This window comes from Ixodes scapularis, unplaced genomic scaffold, assembly GCF_016920785.2.
Source record: "Ixodes scapularis isolate PalLabHiFi unplaced genomic scaffold, ASM1692078v2 PGA_scaffold1__304_contigs__length_218370807, whole genome shotgun sequence".
Taxonomy (NCBI): domain Eukaryota; kingdom Metazoa; phylum Arthropoda; class Arachnida; order Ixodida; family Ixodidae; genus Ixodes; species Ixodes scapularis.
The window spans coordinates 201,860,056-201,885,093 of record NW_024609846.1 but is presented as its reverse complement, the minus strand read 5'-3'; the positions used below and the strand labels follow the sequence as shown (position 1 = coordinate 201,885,093).

The following is a 25,038-nucleotide window of genomic DNA, read 5'->3' as shown; positions in this document are numbered from 1 at the left end:
TGCAGACATTGAGGACGCTGATCTCTTGGCAGCCATGCGAGAAAAAGCTTCAGTAATCCAGGTGAGAAGACTTGGAAAGTCAGAAATCGTCAAACTCGTCTTCGCAACAAAATCCTCACCTGAATATGTCACTGCCGGGCATACACGTTACAAAGTTCTTCCCTACCTTGAAAAGCCAAGGCAGTGTCCGAAGTGCAATCGCTTCGGCCACATTGCAAGCACCTGTCTTAAGGCGCAGCGCTGCAGTCGTTGTGGCGGCGACCACGGAGTAAATGAGTGTGCAGCGGAGCAGCCTAAATGTGCCAACTGTAAGAAGCGCCATGATGCGGCATCAAAAGTCTGTGCCATCTACAAAGTAGAAAGACAAATCAGTAACTACAAAAGCTCGAAAAATGTGAACTACACTTCCGCTAAATCTGCTATCGAAAACGACCAAGAGGCGTGTGGAACTGGAAGACACTGGACACCTCGAAAACGATCGCAAGGCTCAAAAGAAGATAAGCGATCATGCATTCCACTCCAGAACGAGGATAACTTCCCTCCTTTGGAAAACTTGACAGGCAAAACTGCTCCAGACGCCTCAGCAGCTCCCCCAGTACAGTCTGGACCAAGCACTCAGCCATCTAGTGCTTCAGCAGCTACCGCCAAAAAAGGCCCTTCAAGAGGTCTGACCCGGCCAACCCGAAAGCACAGTGAGCCACCTGGTGATCCTAAACCAATACCTAATGCAACACCTAAGCCTCAAAGCTTCGGAACTGCGATCTGTACGTTAGCCATACAGCTACGTACCTTTCTCACGTCTCTAAATTTTCCATTCGCTCAGGCACTGGTCACAGTAATCGACATGCTCCTGCCACTTGCCAGCTCCTGGTCTAGGTAGTCTCGCCTTAATAAGGCCGGACTGCAACCGACGCAAAATCATCTTCCTCGCTGCGCAAGACGCTGTTTAATACCTCAGATTCTTCAGTGGAATGTTAATGGACTACGAAATCGGATAGACGACTTACGGCAATATTTACAAAGGCACCAAATTGAAGTACTAGCCCTCCAGGAGACAAACTGCCAACCACAATCAATTCGTCTGTCGCCCTATGTTATCTACAATAGTACGCCTCGGACGACTCTCACATCAACAGATCCTCCAAAGGCATCCTTGTACGTACACCGAGATCTACCTCAATTACAAGTGGACCTGTCGGACTTGTGCGACAACATCGCCGAATATGTCGCTGTCACAATCAAAAAAGGGAACTCAGACGTCACTGTCGTCTCAGTCTACATTAGGCCTAACGTTCAGTGGGACCCCTCCTCATTGCGTGCAATTCTCTCACGATGCGCACCAGCCACCTTGTTTCTTGGGGATTTTAACGCCCACAACGAGACCTGGGGAGATAAGAAAACAACACCTCGGGGGCGACTGCTTCAGGATGCCGCAGCTGCCCTTGGTCTTCAATGCTTGAACGACGGAGAGGCCACCTTCGTACGGCCTGGCGTGGAGGGAAGTGCACTAGACCTTAGCTTCACTACGTCCCCAGTACGAGCCTTGTGGTCAGCGGAACCTGATAGCTGGGGCAGCGACCACCTACCAATCAAAATTACTTCACTAGAAGGAGGCCCCACCACGCACAAGACTTGCAAAGTGACTAACTGGGATGCTTACCGCGTGTTGTTTGCCGAAATAATGTCTCTAGGAAATTTGGATCACACCACAGCCATCTCCAATGCGTTATCCAAAGCGACCAGAACCGTGATCATTCCCATATATCGGCCAAACCCTGACCTAAAATACCTCAAGTTACGTGCCTCGCAACGCCAGGCACAGCGCCGAGCACTTAAAATATCAAAGCAAGAGGACATTCAGCGATATCGAAAGATAGACAGAGCATTCCGGAAGCACACCAAACGATTACAAAGGAGACAATGGCGGCAGCGTTGCGAGTCGCTTCACTCCCCTGGTGGAGGAAAACAAGCGTGGCGCATGGCCCGTGCCCTTGCCGGGCACGCTGTTCCACGGTCACCCGTTCTTGGTTTTGTCATCGCCCAGAACATCACTGTGGCTCAAGCAGTAGAATTCTTTGCCGATGAATTCACCTCTGTCCCTGTCTCACCCCAAGGCTATACCGCGCATAGCACCACTACTAACACTTTACCAACAACATTGACCGCGAACGACGTGGACTTTACGCTGAAGGAACTCCAACATGCTCTTCGCCGCTCTGCTCGCAAACGCACCGCTCCAGGGCCAGATGGGATCACCTTTCAGGCCTTGCGCAATTTAGATGCAACGGCCCTTCCGGGCCTTTTGGAATATCTCAATGACATCTGGCGCTCGGCAGTTCTGCCACGCGCATGGCTCACATCTGAAGTAGTTCCCATTCATAAACCAGGGAAGCCAACCGGTGACATCAGCTCCTACAGGCCTATCTCCCTCACCTGCTGTCTCGGCAAGGTTCTGGAGCGGATGGTCCTAAGACACCTTGACTGGCAGCTTGAGACATCTGGCGCTCTACCTCATCAGTTATCAGGCTTCCGAAAACGGCGGTGCACAACAGACGCGATTGGTGACCTAGTGTCAGACATGGAACAATCAAAGGCAACTCGCCAAGCAACCTCGGCAATATTCCTTGATATCAAAAAGGCTTTTGACTCTATCCCACATGAAACCATTCTAGCTCAGCTAATCAGGCTTGGTGTTACCGGCCGAGCACTCGCATTCGTTCGTGCATTCCTGACAGGGCGTACAATGTGCGTTCGCTTAGAAGGTGTGCGCAGTTCACAACGGCAAGTAGCCCAGGGTGTTCCTCAGGGCAGCGTCGTTAGCCCATTTTTGTTCAATGCAGCAATGGCAGCTCTGCCGGAGGCTCTGCAGCCCTTGAACAACCCCTCTCCAGTCATAAACATCGCAATTTAAGCCGACGATGTTGCTCTCTGGGCTACTGCCCCAACTAGCTCATACAGTAACATGCAGCGAACACTGCAGCTAGGCCTCGACGCTATAGTTGACGTGATATCTAGGCTTGGTCTTACGTTATCGGCCTCTAAAACAGCCGCTCTTCAATACCACCCTACGGCCAGGTCCTCCATCAACCGAACTTACACGATCAATGGGACAAACGTGACAAGGGTTCGAACATACTCCTATCTAGGCTTCCTCCTGGATGATCGAGTCTCTTGGCGACCAGCAGTCAAGACAACCATTATCAGATGTCGCCGACACCTCAACGCTATCCGCATGATCATTGGCAGCAGATGGGGGACCGTACAGGCAATGATGATGCATCTCTACAGAGGTCTTATTCTTTCAAGGTTGCTATACGCACTGCCACTGGTGAACCTCGGCAATGCCCAGAGTTCAGCACTGGAGACTCTTCAGAGAGTGGCAGTTCGTCTGTGCCTTGGATTACCCAGATATTCACCAAACGTTCCAACACTAGTGGAAGCGAGGGTAAACCTAGTGGAAAATCACGGTAGAGAACTAACACTCCGACACATAGCGAGGCAAACTGTCTGTCGCTCAACTACTCCTCTTCTGAATCGCCTTCGCCAACGCCCCCTTTCTTGCCTTGGTTCTCTGGCAACGGAGTTTATGGCCTTTATTGGTGATCCGGACACCGACTACCCGGCACCGCCACCATATGCCCCTTCACTGAACATAAATGAGACTGTTCCAATGCTCAAAAGCAAACGCAACACAGCACAGGTCGTTGCCCGGACAACTACAGAGGATCATATTCAGACACTGTACCAAGGATGGATGCGAATATACACCGACGGCTCAGTTCTTTGTAGCAGCAAGTCATCTACCGCAGCGGTTTATATACCTGACCTGAATGTGTCTCATGCCAGAAAGCTCAGCTTCCACGCCACATCAACTACCGCTGAGCTGGTGGCCCTTAGACTTGGACTTGACGCCCTGGAGAAACTTCCTTACTGCGGGAAAGCTCTGCTCCTTACCGACTCAAAAATAGCACTACAACATCTCAGTAATCTTGATGATGCCCCTCAATATGCCCGATACATTGCACACCTTGCAAGAAACCTCCAAGCGAAGGGCTGGGAAATATCATTCCAATGGTTGCCCTCACATGTAGGCATTTTGGGTAATGAGACGGCCGACCTTCTTGCCGCTGCGGCACACCAGCTTGGTACTCCCATTATTGTGGTGCCGAAGATTCATGAAGCCAAGCTGCTAATTCATCAAGCGATAATCCAGAATCATCCGGACCCACGGGTCGCTGACGGGAGACCACCCCCACGCGTCCCTACGAAGCTACCACGTGCAAGCGCCTCCGTACTACACCGGCTTCGCACAGGCTGTGCCTATACTGCATTTGCCATCCACCGAATTGACGCAACGATGAGCCCAAACTGCTCTACTTGTGACACTCTTGAGGATGTGGACCATCTCTTTTGGGCCTGTCCCAATTACGCAGACGAGAGAAAAATCTTCTTCGACAAACTGCAGATCGCGGGAGTTGCCCGCTCTACTACGCAAGACATTCTTTTCCCCCCCGGCTCTGTTCGTGATGCCGCAAGAACATTCTCTTCTCTTCTTGTATTCCTGGAAGATACCTGCCTACTGGACCGCTTGTAAAAGTGCTGACAGTGCTGTGAATAGATATAGAGTAGTGGACAAACCTAATCAAGTAACTGTGACTTCAACCAAGATGCCTTCTCTCTCCTCTCTTCTCCTTTCTAATCTTTCCTTTTGATCCCCTCTTTCCCCATCCCCAACCTGGATGGAACTGGCTTGCCCCCAATCGACGGTGTGGTTAATAAGTTTCAGGCTTCCTTTCCTTTCAACACTCCTCTCTCTCTCTCTCTCTTTTTTGGAGCGTGCATTTAGCACCATCAAGGTTGCCGGTCTTAGCAGGCTATTAATGTGAGCTCGTCCTGAGCATGCGCTCTAAACATCGCCCTCAAATATGGTGTCCAGTGAATACCTCCCATAGCAGGACCATGTGCAGTGAAGCCTCAACCGCTTTCTGGAGGCACGATAAACATATGCAAGCCCGTGTTATTGCCCGTATTACAGTGTTCTAGAGGGGGTTGTAGTGGCAAGAGCGGCGGCCGCTTTGTGAAGATTTTGCGCGTAGACGACACCATGGCGCTGCTGTTCTGTGCCCTAGGAGCGCGCCCCCGTCAGCCCCATCATCAGCGCTGTTCGGCGCTTACTACTGTGGCTTGACTGGAGCTTTTCGCGGTGCGAAACAACTGCTAATGCTGTTCTGTAAACTCTGTTTCACCTTACGATGTACCGCAGGAAAGGCTACAAGCGCGAGCTTCTTGCTCTGGGGCACATCTCGGCGGCACAAGCTCTCGTGAATTAAGAGCAGCTGCCAACGCTATGAGCTCGCGCTTCTAGCCTTCGCTGCGAAACAACATAAGGTGAAACGAAGTATAGTAAATTGTAGTTCTGCCTTTGAACTAATGCCTCTAGAGTGTGTGCTATCCTCTACTTGAAATATTCCCGTGTTTTGAGGGAGATTATTTAATTATTATCGACTCCCCCCCCCCCCAGTACTGACACATCGTTCAGCAACGCTATCACTTGGGCTGCAGGCTTAATAGCTGCGAAAGAAGTTCTACGGTGCTACATTTCGGAGAAGCGTACCGCGTCACCCTCGTCGTCTTCTTCGTTCATCGCACACGTGCCATTAATTCTCCTAGGGCACAGAACTCCAGCGCCACTCGCGGTACCTACGTCGACCGTCTTCACGCGCTTCATTGTAAGCGGGCGCCGCTCTTGCCACTACACCCTCTATAGAACACTGTACCCGTGTTATCCTTTTCTTCTTTTTTTTTCCTTCGCGTGTATTTTTATGGAGTTGAGATATAACGAAGAAACAGATATACCGAAACGATTTCAGATTCCTGTCGACTTCGTTAGAACGGGTTTCGACAGTAAGAGGAATGCAAGAATGAGAGCGCAATGATTTCGAGCTTCCACAGTGCTAATTGCGAACACCATCGAACATGTTGTTTGCAAAGTAATGAAGTCAAAAGAGAGGGAACCATAGGAAAGCGCCACCAAAACATCTCGCCGCTAATTAGCGGCGAGATGTTTTAGTGGCGTCCTCCTATGATTACCTTTCGTGACGACATTACCTTGCAAACAACAAGTTCGATGGTGTTCGTAAGGAGCATGGTGGAAGCTTGAAATCATTGCGCTCTTAAAGCAACACTACAAACACCGTCGAAATTGACGTTCTTCCATTCCTCTTATTTCCGTCGATGAAAAAACCTTTGCTGACGTCATAGTCAGCATTCGGCCAATCGCGGAAGGCCGACCACAGCGACGCTTTCGATCGCGCACGTCGCCAATAGAGGTCTGCAAACATGGGTTCCCGACTGGTGCCCACAAACATGCAAACATGGGTTCCCGACTGGTGCGTGCAAGCACGTGCAGTATGCGCGTGAACGTAGCTTTGGCTGGATTCCATTTGCAGGTGTTTGCTCACACGAGCAAGAACGTGGCTACAGTGTTACGTGGCGGTGGCCAGATCCTTTGCCTGTTATCGTCTATATATGCGTTACCACACATTGCTTGCAGGTGTCGGTTATTCCTTCGACCTACAACTTCTACGGTGTGAAACTAACACGGCGAACCGAACGCTCGCTGCGCATAAAATACTGGCATGGCCGTGAAGGACATCATATCCGAGCTATGTATAAGTCTTTCCCCACCTGTTACCGCTCGCAAGATCTTTTCTATATAGCTTTGATAGCCACACGGGGGTTCATCCACTTCATGCCGGGACAGTTTATTCCAAACATTTCGCACCAAAGAACTCTCATCCCAAGACGTTTCATCTCATGACGCATGATCCCAGGAACTTTTTATACCAGAATATTTAATACCTCAAACAGGCTCTACCCCTCCTCATCCCACGGCACTTCATCCCGAGGCAGTTATCTCAGACTTTTCATACCAACGTTATTTCATCCCAGAACTGTTGGTCATAAAGTCCCGGGATCCTGGGAAAGTAGCGCATTGCCTTCCCTATACCTGAGTGCGAGACACAAAAAGATACTAACATACAGACGATCTAAACTTCACAGGGTGATTAACTGTTCGGTTTCTGTGCCATGGCATTTGTCATTTCGGTCCTTTCGCATCTTCGAAGCTTCGAAAGGGTTGTTGAGAAACCAGCCTGGCCAAGATCGCCACGGAGCCTCATGACATTGAAACCGTTCCTCGCAAATATAAGCATCTTTGGTACTGTGTATGCAACCAACTTGTCAATCATGCTTATTTCATCAGATTTAATTCAATTATATTGTTCTTCCTTTGTACTTCAAGACATGAAAATTAGTTTTCGATGTCGCCAAGCACTCACGCTAGATGGGGGGTTACGGCATAAAATGTGCGTCTGTTTCGCTGGTGTGTGTATAACAGAATTTCGGTACACAAAAAAACCCGTGCAAAAAACCTCTTCATAAAGCAACCTGTCATAATGCGATAATAGACACTTGGAGTGAGAGTGTGCAGGTGAGGGTAATCTAAATAATGGAAGAACTCCACGCACGGAGGGGAATTTGGGGCTTTTCGGATATACGCTTGTGCCGGCTCGGAGGCTTCGTATGTCATGGTAGCGGCACGGTTCATCCTTTCTCTTTCTTATCATTAGGAGCTAAGAACACACAAAAAAATAAAGCGAACGGAAAAAAGAAGGTCGTCATATACTCTGTTTTGCTTTTCTTCTGTCTTCTCTGCGTTCTGAAATCACAAACTGGTAAACCAACATCAACTTTTCGCCTTCGCTTTTTGGATAATTTCACGTGCCGTACATCTGAACGTTAAAATGCGCAAAGCAGACACTGTGGCAATTTCCGGAAAGGTCGAATCAACTCCGAAGCATAGAGAGGTCAAGAAACTCCTTCCATATACATGTCTTGCACCTACGTCACTTGATGACGTCGAACACCCGTGTCTACCATGCTGGTGGTTGACTCGACGGCCCTTCGCAGCGAGAGCATGGGTAAACTGCGCCGCGCTCGGCTGTAGCAATTACCCCGTATCCCGATGATCGTCCGATCGTTTCGTCGGCATGCCCCGCGAGACAGAGTAGCCGTCAAGTTAGATAAAGTACGATCGGCAGGAAAGGGATGCGGCCGCGGATTATCGAGTTTGCGGGACGCATTTCATAGCGGCGAACGACGACACTTTTCTACCGTTGTTTACGTTCGCGCACGCCTTTGCATCGGCTTTTGCTCGTTCTTGGTGTATATGGCCTTTGGCCTTCGTTGCATAACGCCATTATTACGCTTCGAGCGCACCTTCGGGGCTCCCGGCCGAATCCGGGCGAGTGCCGCGCCGCGAGCCCGGCCCGACTGCGATCGGTCGGCGGCGTTCCCCATGTGCAAGCTCGCCGAGCCGCCGCCGCCGGGTCATCGGTTTGTACCGTCCGCTGCCCGCGATACGATAACCTTTGCAAGGAGCGAAAGTATGCAGGCGAGCCGGTTAGGAAACATCATAATATAAACCCCGAGACAATGAGTTTCTTGTCCGTTATTTGATTTATCCTTGTCTCAGGGTTCAGATTATGACGGTAACATTGCGTTGTTTACCAGTATTTCGCAAAATCGTAACAATCTTTCTACAAGCGACTCCTAGAGCCGCTCGTCAAATGATGAAGCCCGCAATTAAGCTTTTTCTTTTTTTGGCGACACGGCATCCCTTCGCGTCAAAACTTCGTCGGCGGCATTTCGAAACTTTCTGCTCGTAGCGCAATCGCACCAATGCCGAAAATTTCCGCACGTACTAGATAAACGTCCTTATCGTAACCTCAGCACGTTTTTTTACGTTCACGGTACCTCTGTTGAAAATATGGTGCATGTTAGCGCATGTGAAGTCAACCACCAGTATGGCGCGGGTTTCTGTCCTTCCCTAGATGTTCCCTAGATGTTCCCTAGTGTGACGTCACTTGCAAGGCATGTATACCAAAATGGCGACCATACGGGGAGCTTGGCGATACATTCACAGGATTCAATGACTGAGTGATGCCGACAGTGTTCAGACTACGCAGAAATGCATTTCGTGGCACAACACATTAAAAAAAAACAAAAAAAAAAAAACACATGCGCAAATGAAGAGCCAAAGACGCGCGCGCGCTCTTATTAGTTTAAGGCGAAGGCCTTACTTGTTCCACTGAGCGAAAACTCAGAGTATGATGGCCATAAACGCGATTCCGCGGCAAGTGCCGCTCAATGGGGGACCCACGACGGTCGTAGGCGACCCTTCTTGTCCAATTACCTTGGCATCGTCCTTGCGGTCCTCCTAGAAGTCGTCCTAGACCTCTAGGACGACCTCACTTCTTCCCATACGTGAAAAAAAAAAAAGTGGCGGCGGCGGCGTTGTGCCCGAAAGATGGCCATAAAATTACGTCATCAAGCGTCATCATACATCATTAGCGTGATGTCCCCGCCGGAGCGCCGTGTGCAAACGGTGCGCTTCGAACTTCATCTTTTCTTTTAAGATTAACTGGTGGGCTAGTTGATTAAACATAATGTGAAAAAGCGCAGATGATTAGGAAAAGGACGAGGGGAGGGGACAGGTCTGAGCACTTACTTACAACTGACGAGTACTGAAGAAATTAGAAGAGGACAAAAAAGAAGTAAGAGGATTATGAGTGCTAAAGAAGAACCATCGAAGAGAAGAAAAAAAAAAAAAGAAACAGCAAAGGAAAATAAACGCTTTGAGACCAATTTTAATAAAATAAATAAGTAAAAGAAACATAATGTATTGTTATCGGAGGGATCGGAACAATCTACTAAAACTCCCCAGAGAGCAAGTGGTTGATAGAGATGGTGGAAAGATGGATCCCCATTTCGTGTTCTCCAGTGAGAACACGAGTTTCAGAGGACGCTAACTTAGCACTCGTGTCCAATTTGGGAACCGCATTCGAGGTAGGCGACGTTAGAAATTTACCGCTACGACTTTGTCACCTTGAAGGATCAAACACGCGTGAGGTTTCGGGGGTCACCTTGATCGCAGCGCTCGCCCTTCAAACCGGGGGGACAAACGCAGTTTCCGCTTTCGTGATGGCAAGCGACTCCAGCGGAACAGTTGCACCTCAACTGGCAGCCTTGTCCGAACCATCCTTGCTTGCATCCTGCAAGAAGCGTCGAAAATGTAGAGCATAATTCAACTATGTTGAATGCTCTCCATCTACGCAGCTATATAGCCTGTCGAAAACATCCTCCAACCAAAAATATAAACCGGAATCTTGTCATTTTTAAAAATTTTTTTGCCTAGATTTTTGTTTTGCGCACTCTTTGTTTGCTTTTTGCTTACTGGTCTGACTTTCGCGACCGCGGTCGTGCCATTAGTGCGTTCTGGAAAACGCAGTCAAAGGCTAGAAGACATCTAACACGAGAATACTAGAACGCAAGGTTACGGCTCATTCACTGCACTTGATTGGTTTTGCTGATGATCGTGCAGAAGCGCCTATAGAAGATAGCAACCTTGACGTTGCACTCTTGACGATACTTGATAGGTTACATTATGCATTGGCTATGTTCTGACGTAAAAAGAAATAGGGTGATACAAATTATGCGGAGGGCAAGGCGTCTTCTTCTTTTGCAGGGGTGTTGGTGACGTCAGAAAGACGCCGTGCTCTGATTGGTTCTGAATAAAGGACAGGGGGTAGACCTCAAAGCTAGCTGCCTTACGTCTACCCACTATCCTTCAATCGGAGCCAATCAGAGCTCGGCATCTTTCTGACGTCAGCGCAACTCCCCCGCAAGAAGCAGACGACCTGCTCTCCGCATAGCTCGAGTACAACGAGGCGATCGCATGCAGCTTGACGTGTACGACACATTTTTAAGCGCTTAGTGTCAGGTTGCAACAACCCCTAGGTCAGCAATGCTGGTGTAGGGTTCATTGCGTGATAACAGCTTTGTTGTGACTCGTGAGAAAGGTTTCGTGTTTTCAGTATACACCGATGAACCCGGTAAATTAACCCACGAGCCGATTTTATCAAAGTTGGAGAAAACTAAAATTAAAAAACACAAATCAAAGCTGCCCTTAAATCAAAAAAAAAAAAAGTTGTACAAAAATAAATTCTAAATGGGATCGCATTGCTTTTGTAATAAAAATGGGATCGCATTTTGTTTGTAAAAAAAAGCGATATAATTCCGTTTCTAAAGCGAACGCTGTTTTAAAGGGATACTACAACGAAATTTCGGCGCTCATTTTTTGGTCTATATGTGTTCAAAAGAGCAGTATCACATGGAACATACCAATATCTTGTTAAAAAAAGTCTCGAAAAGGAATTTTAAAACGAATTAAACAATTAGCAAAGAGCACCTGGTGGATGTCACTAACGCCTCGTTTGTAATGCTCGTCTAGGAACCTTGACAGCTAGTGACGGAGGTTGTCTCGCCTCCGGCCACGACGAGAGAAGGGGGGAAGGAGGAACTCCCTTCTTCCCGAGAATCCCTTTTGTGTGTCGCAGAAGTCGCTATTGTCCCCCTAGAAGATTATAGAAGATTAACCCGTCACTCAAAATTCGTACAAAAGCAGCCGCTTCGGTGGCTGGAACGACTAGGCCATCCTCTCGACGTCAGCCTCGCCGTAGCTTTGCTCGTCTTGAGACGACCTACGTCACGATTGCGTTGGATGTCACGTGCTCTGAGCTGGGCCTTCTCCGAGCGCTTGCCAGAGTGGGCCGTTTATAACGAAAAATACAGCCACCAGGATCAAAATACAAACGTGCGATTGTCATTTACGGATATTATGGATCATATTCAACCTATTTTTTAACAGGACGGGAATATTTCAAATTTCGTTGAAGTATCCCTTTAAACCGACCGTGTGCGAGCAGACGGCACGACTCAGTGCGAGCACGCGCCCGCTCAGGACACGCATAACAGAGTATCCGCGGTGAACCACCGCCTCATGTCGCCTCCTTCGCGCCGCCTGCAGAGGTCAAGCAGGGGTCACGCAGCTTATACAGAGTGTCATAAAAAAAATAAGTTTTTTTTTATTGCATACACAAACTAAGCATCGCCGAACGCTCATTCTCCGCCCAAAGGTAGCGCTAAAGGTAGCGCCAAAGTTTCAGCCCGATCCGATACCTTATTCAAAAGTGATGTGATTTTCTGAAAATTTCAATGGGAAAATGGAGCCCATTTTTGCCCGTTTTCGTTTTCTGGTATAGCCCCGAGAGCGAACACAAGTGTCGCTGCGGTCGCCGCGCCCTGATTGGGTGAGGTGCACCGTGACGTCAGGGCGATGACTCCGCTCCGCGATCTCGCATCGGCTCGCTTCCCAGCACCGGTTTCCTGGTTTGGCGTTGCGTGCCGCAAGCTCTACGAGGAGCTGGACTTCGTTGACCCGGTGTGCAGGACGTTGAGTTAGGCCGATATTGACGTGCTTCCGTACATTTTATAAGCCTCCTCGTTCTCTTTACTTTTAAAATCGGGTTACAAAACCCGAAAGCTATCGGCGGAGGCAGTTCCGCCGATGAACCTCTCCGTCTGTCCACACTACACAAGGCAATTTTGCGATGGATCGGTGAAGCGGTGGCGCGGGTGTTTCAGACGCTGGAATTCTGTTCCTTGCATGTTCATGATTTAGAACGATATTACAACCCGATTTCAAGGCATTTGAAGTGGCATTTGTATCATGGGCCTTTGGGTGGTCGGCAAATTAGCTCGCGACCCCGACTTTGCGCTGCCATTCTACATGCGCTGGTTCGCAGATGTTTTAAAGGCCCTGTGTCTGAATATCTTTGAAGTGGTCGTGGAACAGGGTTGTTTTACATAAATGTAGCTTCTTCGTGAATTAATTATATAGTTTATATACGTATGCAGGCATATTTCTTAGAAGATGCACAATTACTGGAAATTAGTTTGTATGGTAGCAGCAAAGACGGCCGAATCGCCCCCCGTTGCCTGTATGATATGTATTGAACTGCCCAAAATATGCACAGCAATAGTGCCGTAATTTGGAATGTTTATACTTTTTCCGGACATTTTTATTCCAGCCTTGGGCATTCGGAAAATACACCGTTTAGTCTGAATTGTCATTTCCAATTAAAAGAGACATTGCTGCATGTCTCCAAAAGCTTCCTCAGCCTCCAAACTGCCTACAGCTGGACTCTCTGACAACAGAGGAAAACAGGAGTAAAAGCAAGCATTCGAGCGGCTGTCCAGTGGTAGATGCAGCACTAGTAGCAGAAAATGTAAAACCTGTTGAAGGGCGACAGTCTGCGTGAGAAAAGCTTCTGGTATTTTAGCTTTAGGACCAATTCGATTTAAGTAAAATCTCAATCTTAGGGCTTAATTGACTGATAACGACCTAGACACCTTCGCTTACGTTTGTTATACATTACTTGAGGGTTGATATATACAAGTCCACAAATACCACCCGTGTAGTCCATTGAAATACTATCCGAATCCAGCGAAGGTCAAATGCGAGCAATGTATATAATAAATGTTCCTTGTTTTTTTTTTTTACTTTGCCCCTGCACTTGGGCTGTCTTACTTGCGATTCTCTCCCCATGGCCCAGACAGTATTTAGCTTGTTGCTCGAGCAGCATGCAGCTTTTCTGCTTCGGCGATCTGGTTTAAAAACAGAGATACAAAAAAAAAATAGTATACATAACCTCCAATTTATTCAGACCATCAGCAGCATTTATTGTGCGAGATGTAAATCTATAGTGATGCTCCTGCAGTTGTGGCCATACTTCTTTATTTTCATACACCAGTTCTGATTCCTGCGTTGCCTGCCCTGTCAACCATGCTTAAAATGTTGGTTGAAGTTTCGCCTGTAGATACAGGCCATACCTCAATAAAGGCACATATCAAAATTTACACTTCCTACGAAAAACACGCCAAAAAAAAAAATTAAATAGAAACGAGCGCGCCGACAGCTAGCGCCGTCACAGCCTCCATAGGTCGAGCGGCGCGAGTCGGGGAAAATTTCTCTCCTCGCCGTGACGTCACCCCGCTTCGCCGTAAGGGGGCGCCACGCGAACTTCTCGGGGCTAATAGAGCCCCATGTATTCGAAAACACCGTCGGCCGCCATTTTTTAAAAAACTTTTTAGAAATTCACTTATAACTTTTGAACAAGGTATCGGATCGGGCTGAAACTCTGGCATCTGGTTGTGACCCCTAGCGCCACCTTTGGGCGGAGAATGAGCGTTTGGCGATGCCTAGTTTATTTTTGTGGCAAACAAAAAAGAAACCCTGTAATTTTTTTTACTTGTGACACCCTGTTTATCACACAAAACAGTCTGCACACAGATTCGAACGCGACTGACGACGAGATCCTTGCTTCGAATGCCGCATGGCAATGAGTTCAAGAAGAAACTTGGCACGCGGCATTCGAACCACGGATGTACCGGTGGCACACGTTTGCAGACTGTCCTTTTATGATGTATAAGCATTGTGACCCCGGCTTAACGGTCGCCCTTCTCCTAATACATGTATTTAAAAAAATAAAATTTTAAATAAAAAATTTCAGACCGTTGCAATACTCTGCTTACTCTAGTGTTAGTGGGACTTGAGAGCCACGTGTTGACATTTTGCCACCCCAGGTTCGCTAAGCTTGTCAAACACAACTTTCTTTGTGTTATGACATAGTGGGGGAAGGAGCCGAAACATTGCCGCGAAGGTTTCTTTTCTCACAAGCCCACAAATTTGTGTATCCTCGTGACGCTTTTCATTGAAGGGGAGAACAATCCCTAGCACTCCCCAGGCGCCGAACAAGAGCAGCACGAGAGAACGCGCGGAGACAGCCGTGGTTCGTACGTGTGACGTCACGACAAAGATTATCAGCTGCGACCGACATGTTTGATTGTCTCTATTATGGAGGCTTGGGTAATTGCATTCTAAAATCGACAACGTCGAAGTTGATAGTCTGATATCGTTCTTATTTCCGCCGATAAAGCCGCCTTTACTAAAAAGCGTCCCTGTCGTTCCTTTCATTTATTTCGGCCTTTTGATCAAAGTGTAGCTCTAGAACACTGTAGTGTTGCCCACGGTGTAGCCCGACGTGGCTAGACCACAACCAGCCGAGTAGCATTGCCAACTTTCGGACGGATTTCGCTTCCGGGCAGTTGTCTCCCCCATCGGCGGGGTAAAATCATTTTATGCTAGACTTTCAAAGATTAGCCAGACTGGGATTAATTATGCGTTCTTTAACGGAAATAAGAGTCATGTCAGGTTGGCAATATTGGCGGTGATGTTCCGAGAACGCGAAGACACCAAGCTTTCATCGTACAAAACCAAACTTGTCACCGTCGACTTGAACAGGCACCATCAGACTTGTCGTTCACAACTGATAATACTGACCCTGACGTCAAAGGACGCCACTGAACGCGCCTGCATACAACGAGTCCCGGCACGAGCCTCTCGCTCGGAAGTCTATCATGGCCGCTCGTGAGTTCATGGAACGCGAACCGTTTTCATTCCAGAATCTCTAGAACCATTATTTCGAAATTTGCACGCTGTGCTGTTCCTCATCATGAATCAGTTGGAACGCCTCTAGCAGGGTCGTCGCAACAGGAGGACGGGGAGGGCGTCACTCACCCCCCCCCCCCCCCCCCCCCCCCCCCCAGTGGCGTCGAAAGAGGTGGCAAGGGGCATAAAAGTGTTAAGGGGTGGGGGGGGGGGGGGGGGGGGGAGGGGCTATCGCCCTAGCCCCCGACCATAGCATTTCAGAGAGTTATAATTTTAAATAATGAAATACGTTTACAGTTCCCTGTAACGTCGAACTAGAGCGCAGCTCTTGAGGAGCAGGAGGGGAGGCTATGCCTTCCACCTTCCTCCGTACTCTCCCCTCCTCCTCTCCTGCTCTCCTCCCATTTAGCGGGGAAACTGAATTGGTGTTGAGGTCACGTGACGTCAATTTTCCCGCTAAGTTTAGGGGGGAACGTCCCATGATGCAAAGAGTGCGGTTATGCCGACGTCGACGCCGGCGCCGACGGCGGCGCCGCTCAACCCCGAAACGGGCGCTTGAGAGCTGCGTTCTAAAAATTCGGGGGAAGGGATATCCCCCTTCTTCACTACCATCACCTCCCCCCCTCTGTCTCTCTCTCTCTCTCCCCCTCTCCAAAACAATTTATACCGCCCTTCCTGATTCCCATATGTGTATGTGAATGTGTGTGTATGTGTGTGTGTGTGTTGGTCGCACCTTTTCTTTCTTTATTTCCCTTCCTTAGGTTTTCCCTCGCCATCCCTCGTCGCCCCCTCTTCTCTCAGGCACTACCGACGTCAGTCCACACGCGGCCCCTGGGTGACCCCGGTAGCGTCGGTGACAGTTCCGGAAGATGAGCTCTAAAGCCGCGTACACCGCGCACGGCTCCAAGTCCACAGTATCACAAAGCTCAATCTTCGCCTCGATTCCGAAGCGAAGATTTTGGCCTCAAATAACTCCTTCCCGAAATTGTGAAACGTCACTTTGTCGTCACCAATAACTTCCACAAACAACGATCTTCCGACGGGAAAGTTCAGAGTAAGTATTTACAGCCCGCCTAGGCACAATTACGTGCTATTGATTCTAACGCGGAGTAGGGATGTTGGGACACGCGGGAGCGACGTCATCAGTGCAGCCGCCGTTCAATCGCCTGGCCCCACGGTGTCGCGCGCGCGCGCTCCGACGAAGCTCGTTACGACTTTGTGCTTCCCATTCTCGCTGGAATTTGAGCACCGAGAGAGCATGGATGATTGACATTTCGTCCCGCGTGACGCCATCGTGGCGAGAGTCCAATCAGAACGCTCCGCGAACTTCGGCCCCAACTTTATGTTCGACGAGTTTAGCGACCCAAAAATCGCTCGTTCAAACTTTTTTTTTTTTTTTTTTTTTTTGTGCCGACTGCATTTAAATAGTCCTGCTTCTTTTGACCAAAGGGGCGCTGTAGCGTTCCCGAGACGCAACCACAAGAAGAGACATTCCGCTAGTGTCCATTTAATGCTGACGTGAAGCGGCGTCCTAGCGTCCCATCATGCACCTTTCACGGGCGTAAACTAGCGTCTGTCAGATTCCCTCGGCGTCTGCTCATGGTTCCCGCGCACTGACCGAGAGTTTGAAAGGACGCAACGCTACGCACAGTGGAAACGCGACTTAAGAAATATCCCATGTTTTTTTCGCCAGGGACGCTGTTTAGAATTATAGAGCTACAGGTCTATAAATACGCCTTTTGAGAGTGACTAATAGTACTGTACCACTTTTTGGTTTTTTTGTAATGCGTATAGTTTATGCACAAAGCTTTTAGCGCCACACACCACGTATGCATTGATATCGACACCGTGCCGAGAACGAAGTGTTCGTACTCTGTTCGCAGCGGCGACCAACTTTTCCTAGCTGGCAGTGACACGCCCCGGTCACGTGATCACAGGGCTCCCAAGGCTTGCAGTTGCAGGCATGGGCGCAGTTTGCCCCGTAAAAGCCTTCAGGGCAGGCTGAAAAGACAAAGAGAAGGAGAGGTATAAAATTAGAGGGTTCAGGCACGAGAGCGCATAATATCCCATATTTTTTTCACGCTAAACTCTTACGGCCCAGGGTGTATTTATAGGCTTTACATACTCGTTAAAAAAAAAAAAAAAACATGAACGTTACAGTAATGCCGGTTGTGCAGGTGAGTTATAAGTAGGGTTCGGAGTTTTCGGTTTAAACTGATAAAAACCGATAAAAGTACGCCGAATCCATTTTCGGAAATTCGGTTTTAACCGAAAAAAGTCAGTTTTTATGTTCGTCATTTTTTATTTAAACCGATAAAAAGCGATAAAAGTACGTCGAATCCATTTTCTAAAATTCAGTTTTAACCGTAAAAGGTCACTTTGACCTTTCAGTCGTACCACAGAGCCGTGGCGAAAAAGTGGAATGACAGTATCTATCGAAACGTGTCGGAATGTATGGGATACACGGGTGCCATCATGACGTTTTGGTTTAATGTGCGCATCATCGATCGGAACGTGAAGTCCGAAATGCCCCATAACTTCGCCATGTACGGGCGTGTTTTCAAACCCGTTGTCAGGAAGACTGAGTTGATGCAAGCTCTGGATGTTGTGTTGAGCTTCAAAACGTCGCACCATCGCTCTTTTGGCGGTCACAATTGGTTGACTGGCCGATTTTGGCTCAGACAGCGCTTCATCTCCTCAGCCTGCCAGTGTCCAGCGTTAGCGTTGAGGGGGCATTCTCGAAGCTCAGCGTCATATTAACGGGAAAGAAAGAGTGCGGATCAATGAGGAGAACCTGGGGAAGTACATGTGTGTGTAGTATAATGAGATAACGTTATGCTGATGTACGGAAGGTGAAGTTCCACATTTTTTTTGGCACAGGATTCATATGTAACTTGTCTTTACTTCTTGTTTTTTTCTTTTTTCTTTTACAGTTGCACATATTTGCCAAATAAAGTGTTCATTTCTTTTTCAATGTATCTGTGCCTGCCGTTATTCTTTGAGCGATCAGAAATATCCGAGCTACAAGGATCATCTGATCCGGTGTCCGTTGGTGTTTATTTTATATTCACCGAAAAAAGCCGATAAACTGTTGTGGGCATAAATATACGCCGAAAAAAACGGAAAATTGAATTTTAAAATAAACACCGAAAAAGTACGCAAAATGTTTGAAAAAAAAAAAAAAAGAAATCGAAAACGCAGAACCCTAGTTATAAGGTCAGAAGGACATATAATAAGGGGCGAATTGCCACAATAAGCTGGATAACTAACAAAAAGCGTGTAACATAATTTATAGTTAATTGGAAACTTGCGGAGTGTCATAAAAAAAAACCTAAAACATTTTAGAAAGTTTTGAAGCTCGTAAAAACCGTGGTTCTGCGCTAAAGTTACCGCTAGTGCAACAGGCTCAACGCTGGAGGTAAGAAAATGCGAATGATAAGCGCGCAGTGGTGTTATCATCTGCGTTTTCGTTCCACCAGCCTTGAGCCTGTTGCACGAGGGGTAAATTTAGGTTACTACAGCGCGTTAATGTACTGGTTAGGTGGTTTTTGATGCCACTCAGCAAGTTTCTAATTGAAACCAAATGTTAACTTTCTATTTATTGACTTTTAGTTAGTTATTCGAGTTATTGGGACGATTAGGCCGTAACTCACCTGCACAGGCCGAATAAATGTAGCTTTGACGGCTTTTGAATGTTTTATAGTAAAGTTGTAAATCTTACAAAACATTCTGTAGATGTTTTCAGTGAAAGCTCCAGAGCCGTCAGTCAATGTTATTTTAGCATTACTTAAAAAAACATTCGGGGGTCAGTTAATAAGCAACGAAGTGTTGTAATTTTAGCTACACTCCGTCGTTCTTGATGCCAAAGACCTTTCACGAGGCGAGGGTGTGCACTCAAGGTCTGCTGACAACACGAATCACGATATCTCTTGTGGTCATCGAGGCTTTGATACTTTTTATCTTGTGATGCAGCAATCTTAAAGATATACCAATAATAAGGAGTTGATCGGGGCCGCCCATTGCCCCCACCATTATTGAGATATTGTCACAATTGATAATTGATAAGTCGACGAAACACTTAAGCAGACTAAACGTTTAATAGTGCGAACCTGTGCCCAAACAAAATAACATTAAGCGGACTGTAACAGGTGTCGATGGCGGCATAACGGCACGACCGAGCGCCGGCGAGACTCTCCTGTACGGCGCGGTGGACGCCGCGATGAATACCACAGCCGTTACTATAGCATGGACGGACGAAACTGGAAGCATGATTAGAACAGCATGGCTCTTAAGGCCGACCTCAGTCGAGGATGCCTAACTGAGAGCTATCCTGTCGGCAGCGAACGACATTCAAGAAACTTCTTAAATCTGACTACAGGGCCTGGCTTTTTACCGACTCCCAAGTCACAACTGGCTCTTAGAGCTTCCAGAACTTGTTGAACAAGAAGCTCAACAGTTAAATACATTAGGCTAATCGCAAAAGAGCGCAGGAAACAGAGCGTTAACTTGGCAATTGAGTGGATACCTGGACACACTGAAATCCTGGGCAACGAGAGTGCACACTAGGTCACCGAGGAGAAACCTAGCAGCAGCAGCAGCAGCTCCGCAACAGACCTTACCTCTCAAGCAGGGACAACCGGAGAAACCCCAATGGACAGTGTGCAAAATTAACCGAGGCCCCCCTAGCGGCTCAGGTGAATTGGGGGAAACATTTATCAAGGAAGATTTTAGTTTCGGTTTCCTTCGTCAAACCGCGGCCAGCTGCATGTGGACACCACGGACGTGCACCACGCCCCTCAACGCAGCGTACATTGCCGTATCTTCGTAGGTTGACCTTCGTGTGCATGTGATTCACTTAGTATACTTTTCTTCTCGTTACTTTATCACACGGTAACTGAATAAAGGCGGAGGCAAGCCACGCCAAGTTAGGGAAAGAAGAAGACATGTAAGGTGGCAGCTAGTGAACAAATGAATCGGGACATTGAAAGTAAAAGAATAAGATGGCTTAACAACGACGGGTAAAACACGACATAAAGGCACTTTGAAAGTCCGCGTTGCTAATGTTGATGATGGCCCTCCTGGAAGACTGTCGAAGCCGAAAACAGACAACCACAAGGAGTCGCTGCGTAGAGCAGTGTACGCCGATAAACATTAGGCTTAGTTCCGCTGAAGGTGACGTGGCTTGCCTTCGCCTTGAATCAGTTACCGTCTAATAAAATCACGAGAAGATAAGTATACTTATTGCATCACATGCACACGTAGGTCAACCTACGAAGGCTCGGCGAGGTGCAATACGTTGAGGGGTGTAGTGCAGGGGCCCTATACTGCACGTTTTGGACTCCCACGGTGACTATGAAGAAGGAAGTGGCGTCAACAACGCAGCAAATGCAGATTGGATATTGATTGATGAGAGAGCAGTCAACATCCTATCTGCATTTGCTGCGTTGTTGACGTCACTTCCTTCTCCGTAGTCGCCGTGAGAGTCCAAAACGCGCAACATAGGGCCCCAGGTCCGCAGTGTTCGCTTGCGGCTAGCCTAAACTCTTTGTAGACAAATGTTCTTCAGAATGCACCAGAGCCTCTAGGTGCACCTCAGTTTCACGCAGTGTCCATTAACCCAGAGCAGGGAGCCGAAACGGCCAAGGAAGAAAGGTAACTCTATCTAAAAGGCCTTCTGCTGACAGATGAAGACCCGATCCCGCAAGGCTACAAGAGGTGGGAGAATGCGCGGCAAAGGAGAATCAATACCAGGACAGCCTTCCCACCAGCTAGGAGTGCCGCCTCTAGTAAGAAGCAACACGCAAAGAAGGACATCGAACCTGGGAGCAAGGCGTGCACCGCGGGAGCATTATTGACGACGACACAATATGCTCCGAACCTGCAAGGGCCCAAATGACTTCAGACAAAATCCGTGGGAGTTGTAATCGATCGAGACGAGACCAAAGCAGCTGGGAGACTGTACCCATCTCAAGGGACAGGCACAGCACAAGAAGCAAATCATGTAAAAATAAATTGACTTCAACCTAAAGTGGATAATGCCCCTCTATCATGGAAAAAGTGGCGCCATTCATTGTTGTAGAAATGCTCGAGACACGTGCCGCGCGCAACTTCTGGAAAGAACATGGCGTCTGAAATCCAGCTCAGTGCTGCGCTTTGCCGCCATGGTCTTCCCAAGGGCTGCGCGTTGCACGTACCGCGTGCATCGATGCACCATGCGCTACTTTTAAAACATGAAGGGGCTTTAGCAGTGGAGTTGCCACTCGCGCCCTTTAGGCAACTCGTAGCGGCTGAAAAAAACCCGCCCCGTCTAGGATTCTACCCCGGGATCTCTGCAAGGCTAGCTAATCATTTACACCTGATTAGATGTATACAAAATTAACGTCTCATATATAGGTTACTGATTAGAATTATCTAATCATTAACGTTGGACGTCACCCTAGCGTTGGGTATACAATTGAGGCTGGTGGCAGCGCTTGCCCTCCTGACTGCTAGCTCCTGCTTAGCTTAGTTGGCAGTGCGCTCAGCTTTTTTGGAGAGGTACCGGAATTGAATCCCAGACCAGGAAGGTTTTTTCAGGTGCCATCAGTCGCCTAGAGGGCGTAATGTTGCCCTCCATTTCGAGTGAAAGTAAGTTTATTCTTGCATAAATCTCCACTTTGGGAACTTCAAATCCGGGCTTCCTTGCATGATACGTTATATCAGGGGCTCCGGGGTTCATGTTTTCATATAACGAAGTCATACAGCTTACAAACTCAATCCCTCGTGCCTCAAGACAACCAAGTGATATAGGCAAGCGAACCTTTTTATTAAATTAATACATGTTTTAAATCAATCAATGAGTGCATGATTATAGTCTTCTGAGGGAATCGCGGGGCGGTATTCGAGCAGGCGTTTTTAGAGCGTAGGGCAAACTGTAGTTGATGTGCCCTGAAAGCTATGAGCGCAAGCTGATAGCTTTATAATTTGGAACTGGAATAGCGTTCACGCCAGCCAGAAATAAGTTACGAACATAGCGCAGACTGCTTTTTAGAACTAAAACTTCAAAAGCCTTAAAGGGGTCCATGAAACGATTTTCCTACTTCTTCCTCCTTAGCTTTAATCCTAAACTCAAATGCGAATTGTGAAATCACGTCGTCGTCACAGTTTTCGGCACCGGTGCGATGACTCCTAGCTTGCACTGTGCTTTTTATGCACACTATAGAACTTTCCATTGCCCAGTGACGATAAGTTGCGTCAGGGTGCACTCATTGGTCACGAACGCGAATCCGAATATTCGTCGACGGATTTATTGTTGACGAGCGCATACGTCCGAGTGACGCAGTTCTCGTGTCCAATGCGTGAGCTGGGCTCTGCTGACGTCAATTTGGTACCGCGGACGCGCTTTGGGAACCGCGGATGTATCATAGTGAAAAGGCGGAGAGCTTTCGAAGAAAAGAAGGTACAAAATAGTCCGCAATATTTTCCAATGTTTGTGCCGAAAAGCTGGCTGTTGACTTCATACTGTCTTTCCTTTGGCCAACTAAACGATATGCGATTAGTAAAGTCCCGATTTAAAATAATTTATCCCAGCCCAAAATTCGTTTCATGGCCCCTTTAACTCTAATTCTGGTTATTTAGCCTCGTGCATGGCAGAGTTGCAACGCACGCGGCTGCACGCGGAGGCATAGGGTTTGAGCTCCTCTCGGCTCAGTTTTATTTTCTATGAAGTTTTGCTCTACTGGAAATTTCCAGCACATTTTCGGTTCTCACTGTGTGTTTTATAGGAAACCTTCTTGAACGCACCGTACCTAAAAAAGCAGAGGAAGCATGTCCTTTCAGATCAGTCGCCCCTCCGTTGCCGACGCCAGGTGCGTAGTAGTTCCTCTCTTTTGATATTTGTAAGCACAAGTCCTCCTTAATATACATGCATCCCTACCGAAAAATCCGGTATAACTTTCCCTATCCCGAATATGGAACCGGAAATTTGTTACTGGAAACCCGAAATCCAGATTGCAGACAAAGGAATAATTTCTGAAAACCTAAATTCCAGATAGAGTCCGGATAGAATCCAGATAGATTTCCGGTTCCATAATCCGGATAGCGAAAAGTTATACCGGATTTTTCGGTAGGAATTCCAGTTATACATTCGTCTACCATTTTCTACCTGTGGCAATATAAATTTGAAAGCAAAATCACGCAATAGCAATCCTAGTTAAAATCCAACTAAAAAGCTTCACATTAGGTGGAAGGCGTTCTACGGTAAAAAAGGAATAAAAAAATTGTACGTACAATTTTCGCATCGATCGCCGCTGAATCCTGGTCCGCAATGGCATTTGCCGTCTGTTTGGGAGCAGGTAGCCCCGTGTTCACAATGACAACTCCGTAAGCAATTCTTGCCGTAGAATCCCTTCTCGCACCCTGCAAAGCACAAGAGCAGAACAAAAAGATAAATAAACATACAATTAAGAAGCTATGTGACTCTTAAAGTGTTGACCCGTTTAAGACCGTTAAAAACTCGACAAGACAACAACAAAAATAACACCAAAGTCGTTCTGCAATCAAGCTTTCTACAAAACACCAGTGGTGGGAATTGTGGTTATAGGAGAGCTCTGTTCCCCAGTCAATATCAACTTAATTCTACATTTCGCCGATAGGTTTCACGTTTCCAGACCTCAATCAACCCTCCCCAATGGTTTATATGAATTGAATAATCTTGAACCAGCTATTTTCACAAAGCACAACTATCATACAGAAACATTCAAGTTTAATAAAGGCAACAGAGGTACAACAGGTATAGTACCATAATTTTATTTAGTTTAACTAATATTGGTACAGCTATACATACTATGACGGTGACATGTTAAGAGCCCAGTAAATGCTCCGGCTCAAGCGTGAGCTTTCTCCCTTTGTCAATATTTCGTCGCACGCGCATCCAAAGTCCAGCCATAGCCCCCTATATACTGACAAAGCCTGGCAGACCGCCACAAAAAGCGGCCGCTGAAATGGAACACGTGGAGCGGCAGACAACGGATGAGCAGAGCTCTGCGGATGAGAGGAGAGCCACGTGACTGCCGCCTCGCCGCGAGGAGACGCCGAAACACACTTCTCCCGAGCGAACGAATGTGTTTTGGGTCCTCGACGCTGGAAAAGCTGTGCGCTGACGTCCAGGTTCCCCGAGAAATGATGCTCTGTGCTACCATATCATCGCGCTCCAAGTCTGCGACCGGGCACTCAATGGCTCCGTCGTCGAACTGCCAGGCTTTGTGAGTAAAGAGGAGGCTATGGTTCAGCGGAAGGCAACAAGCGTTAGCTGAAGGCGGAACCTCTACTATTCGCCTCGAGATTATATCGACACGGCTCATCTGGTGAAAATCAAAAGTAGGCTTTGTTTTACACTTCCTCAGAGCAAAACAAATGTTACGCACGCGAGGCCCAAGCCTTGGCAGGCGTGAATGCAGCGCTGGCGCACTGGAATCAAGTGCTAAGAGCTTGTGCTCTGTATCCTCGCCGGCGCTCTCTATCGTTAGTGTGGATGCTTTGCCTCCACCCGCATTGTGGACCGAGGGAATCGCCACGTGCCCCATAGAGAACCATAGATATTAGCGGCGAGATGCTTTGGTGCCGCCCTCCCATGGTTCCTTCTCGTG

At 47.8% G+C, this 25,038-nt stretch overlaps 1 protein-coding gene across 1 annotated transcript in view; it reads right to left on the bottom strand.

The window, feature by feature from the left end:
- Nucleotides 1-25,038, bottom strand: part of LOC121048543 (multiple epidermal growth factor-like domains protein 6) — a 241,208-nt gene that overhangs the window by 100,113 nt on the left and 116,057 nt on the right. Inside the window, exons 13-15 of the mRNA XM_040504993.2 lie at nucleotides 23,681-23,809; nucleotides 17,285-17,413; nucleotides 9,987-10,115 (exon numbers count right to left, since the gene is read on the bottom strand). Of these exons, the coding sequence (XP_040360927.2) occupies nucleotides 9,987-10,115; nucleotides 17,285-17,413; nucleotides 23,681-23,809 (387 nt within the window). The remainder of the gene's footprint in view (nucleotides 1-9,986; nucleotides 10,116-17,284; nucleotides 17,414-23,680; nucleotides 23,810-25,038) is intronic.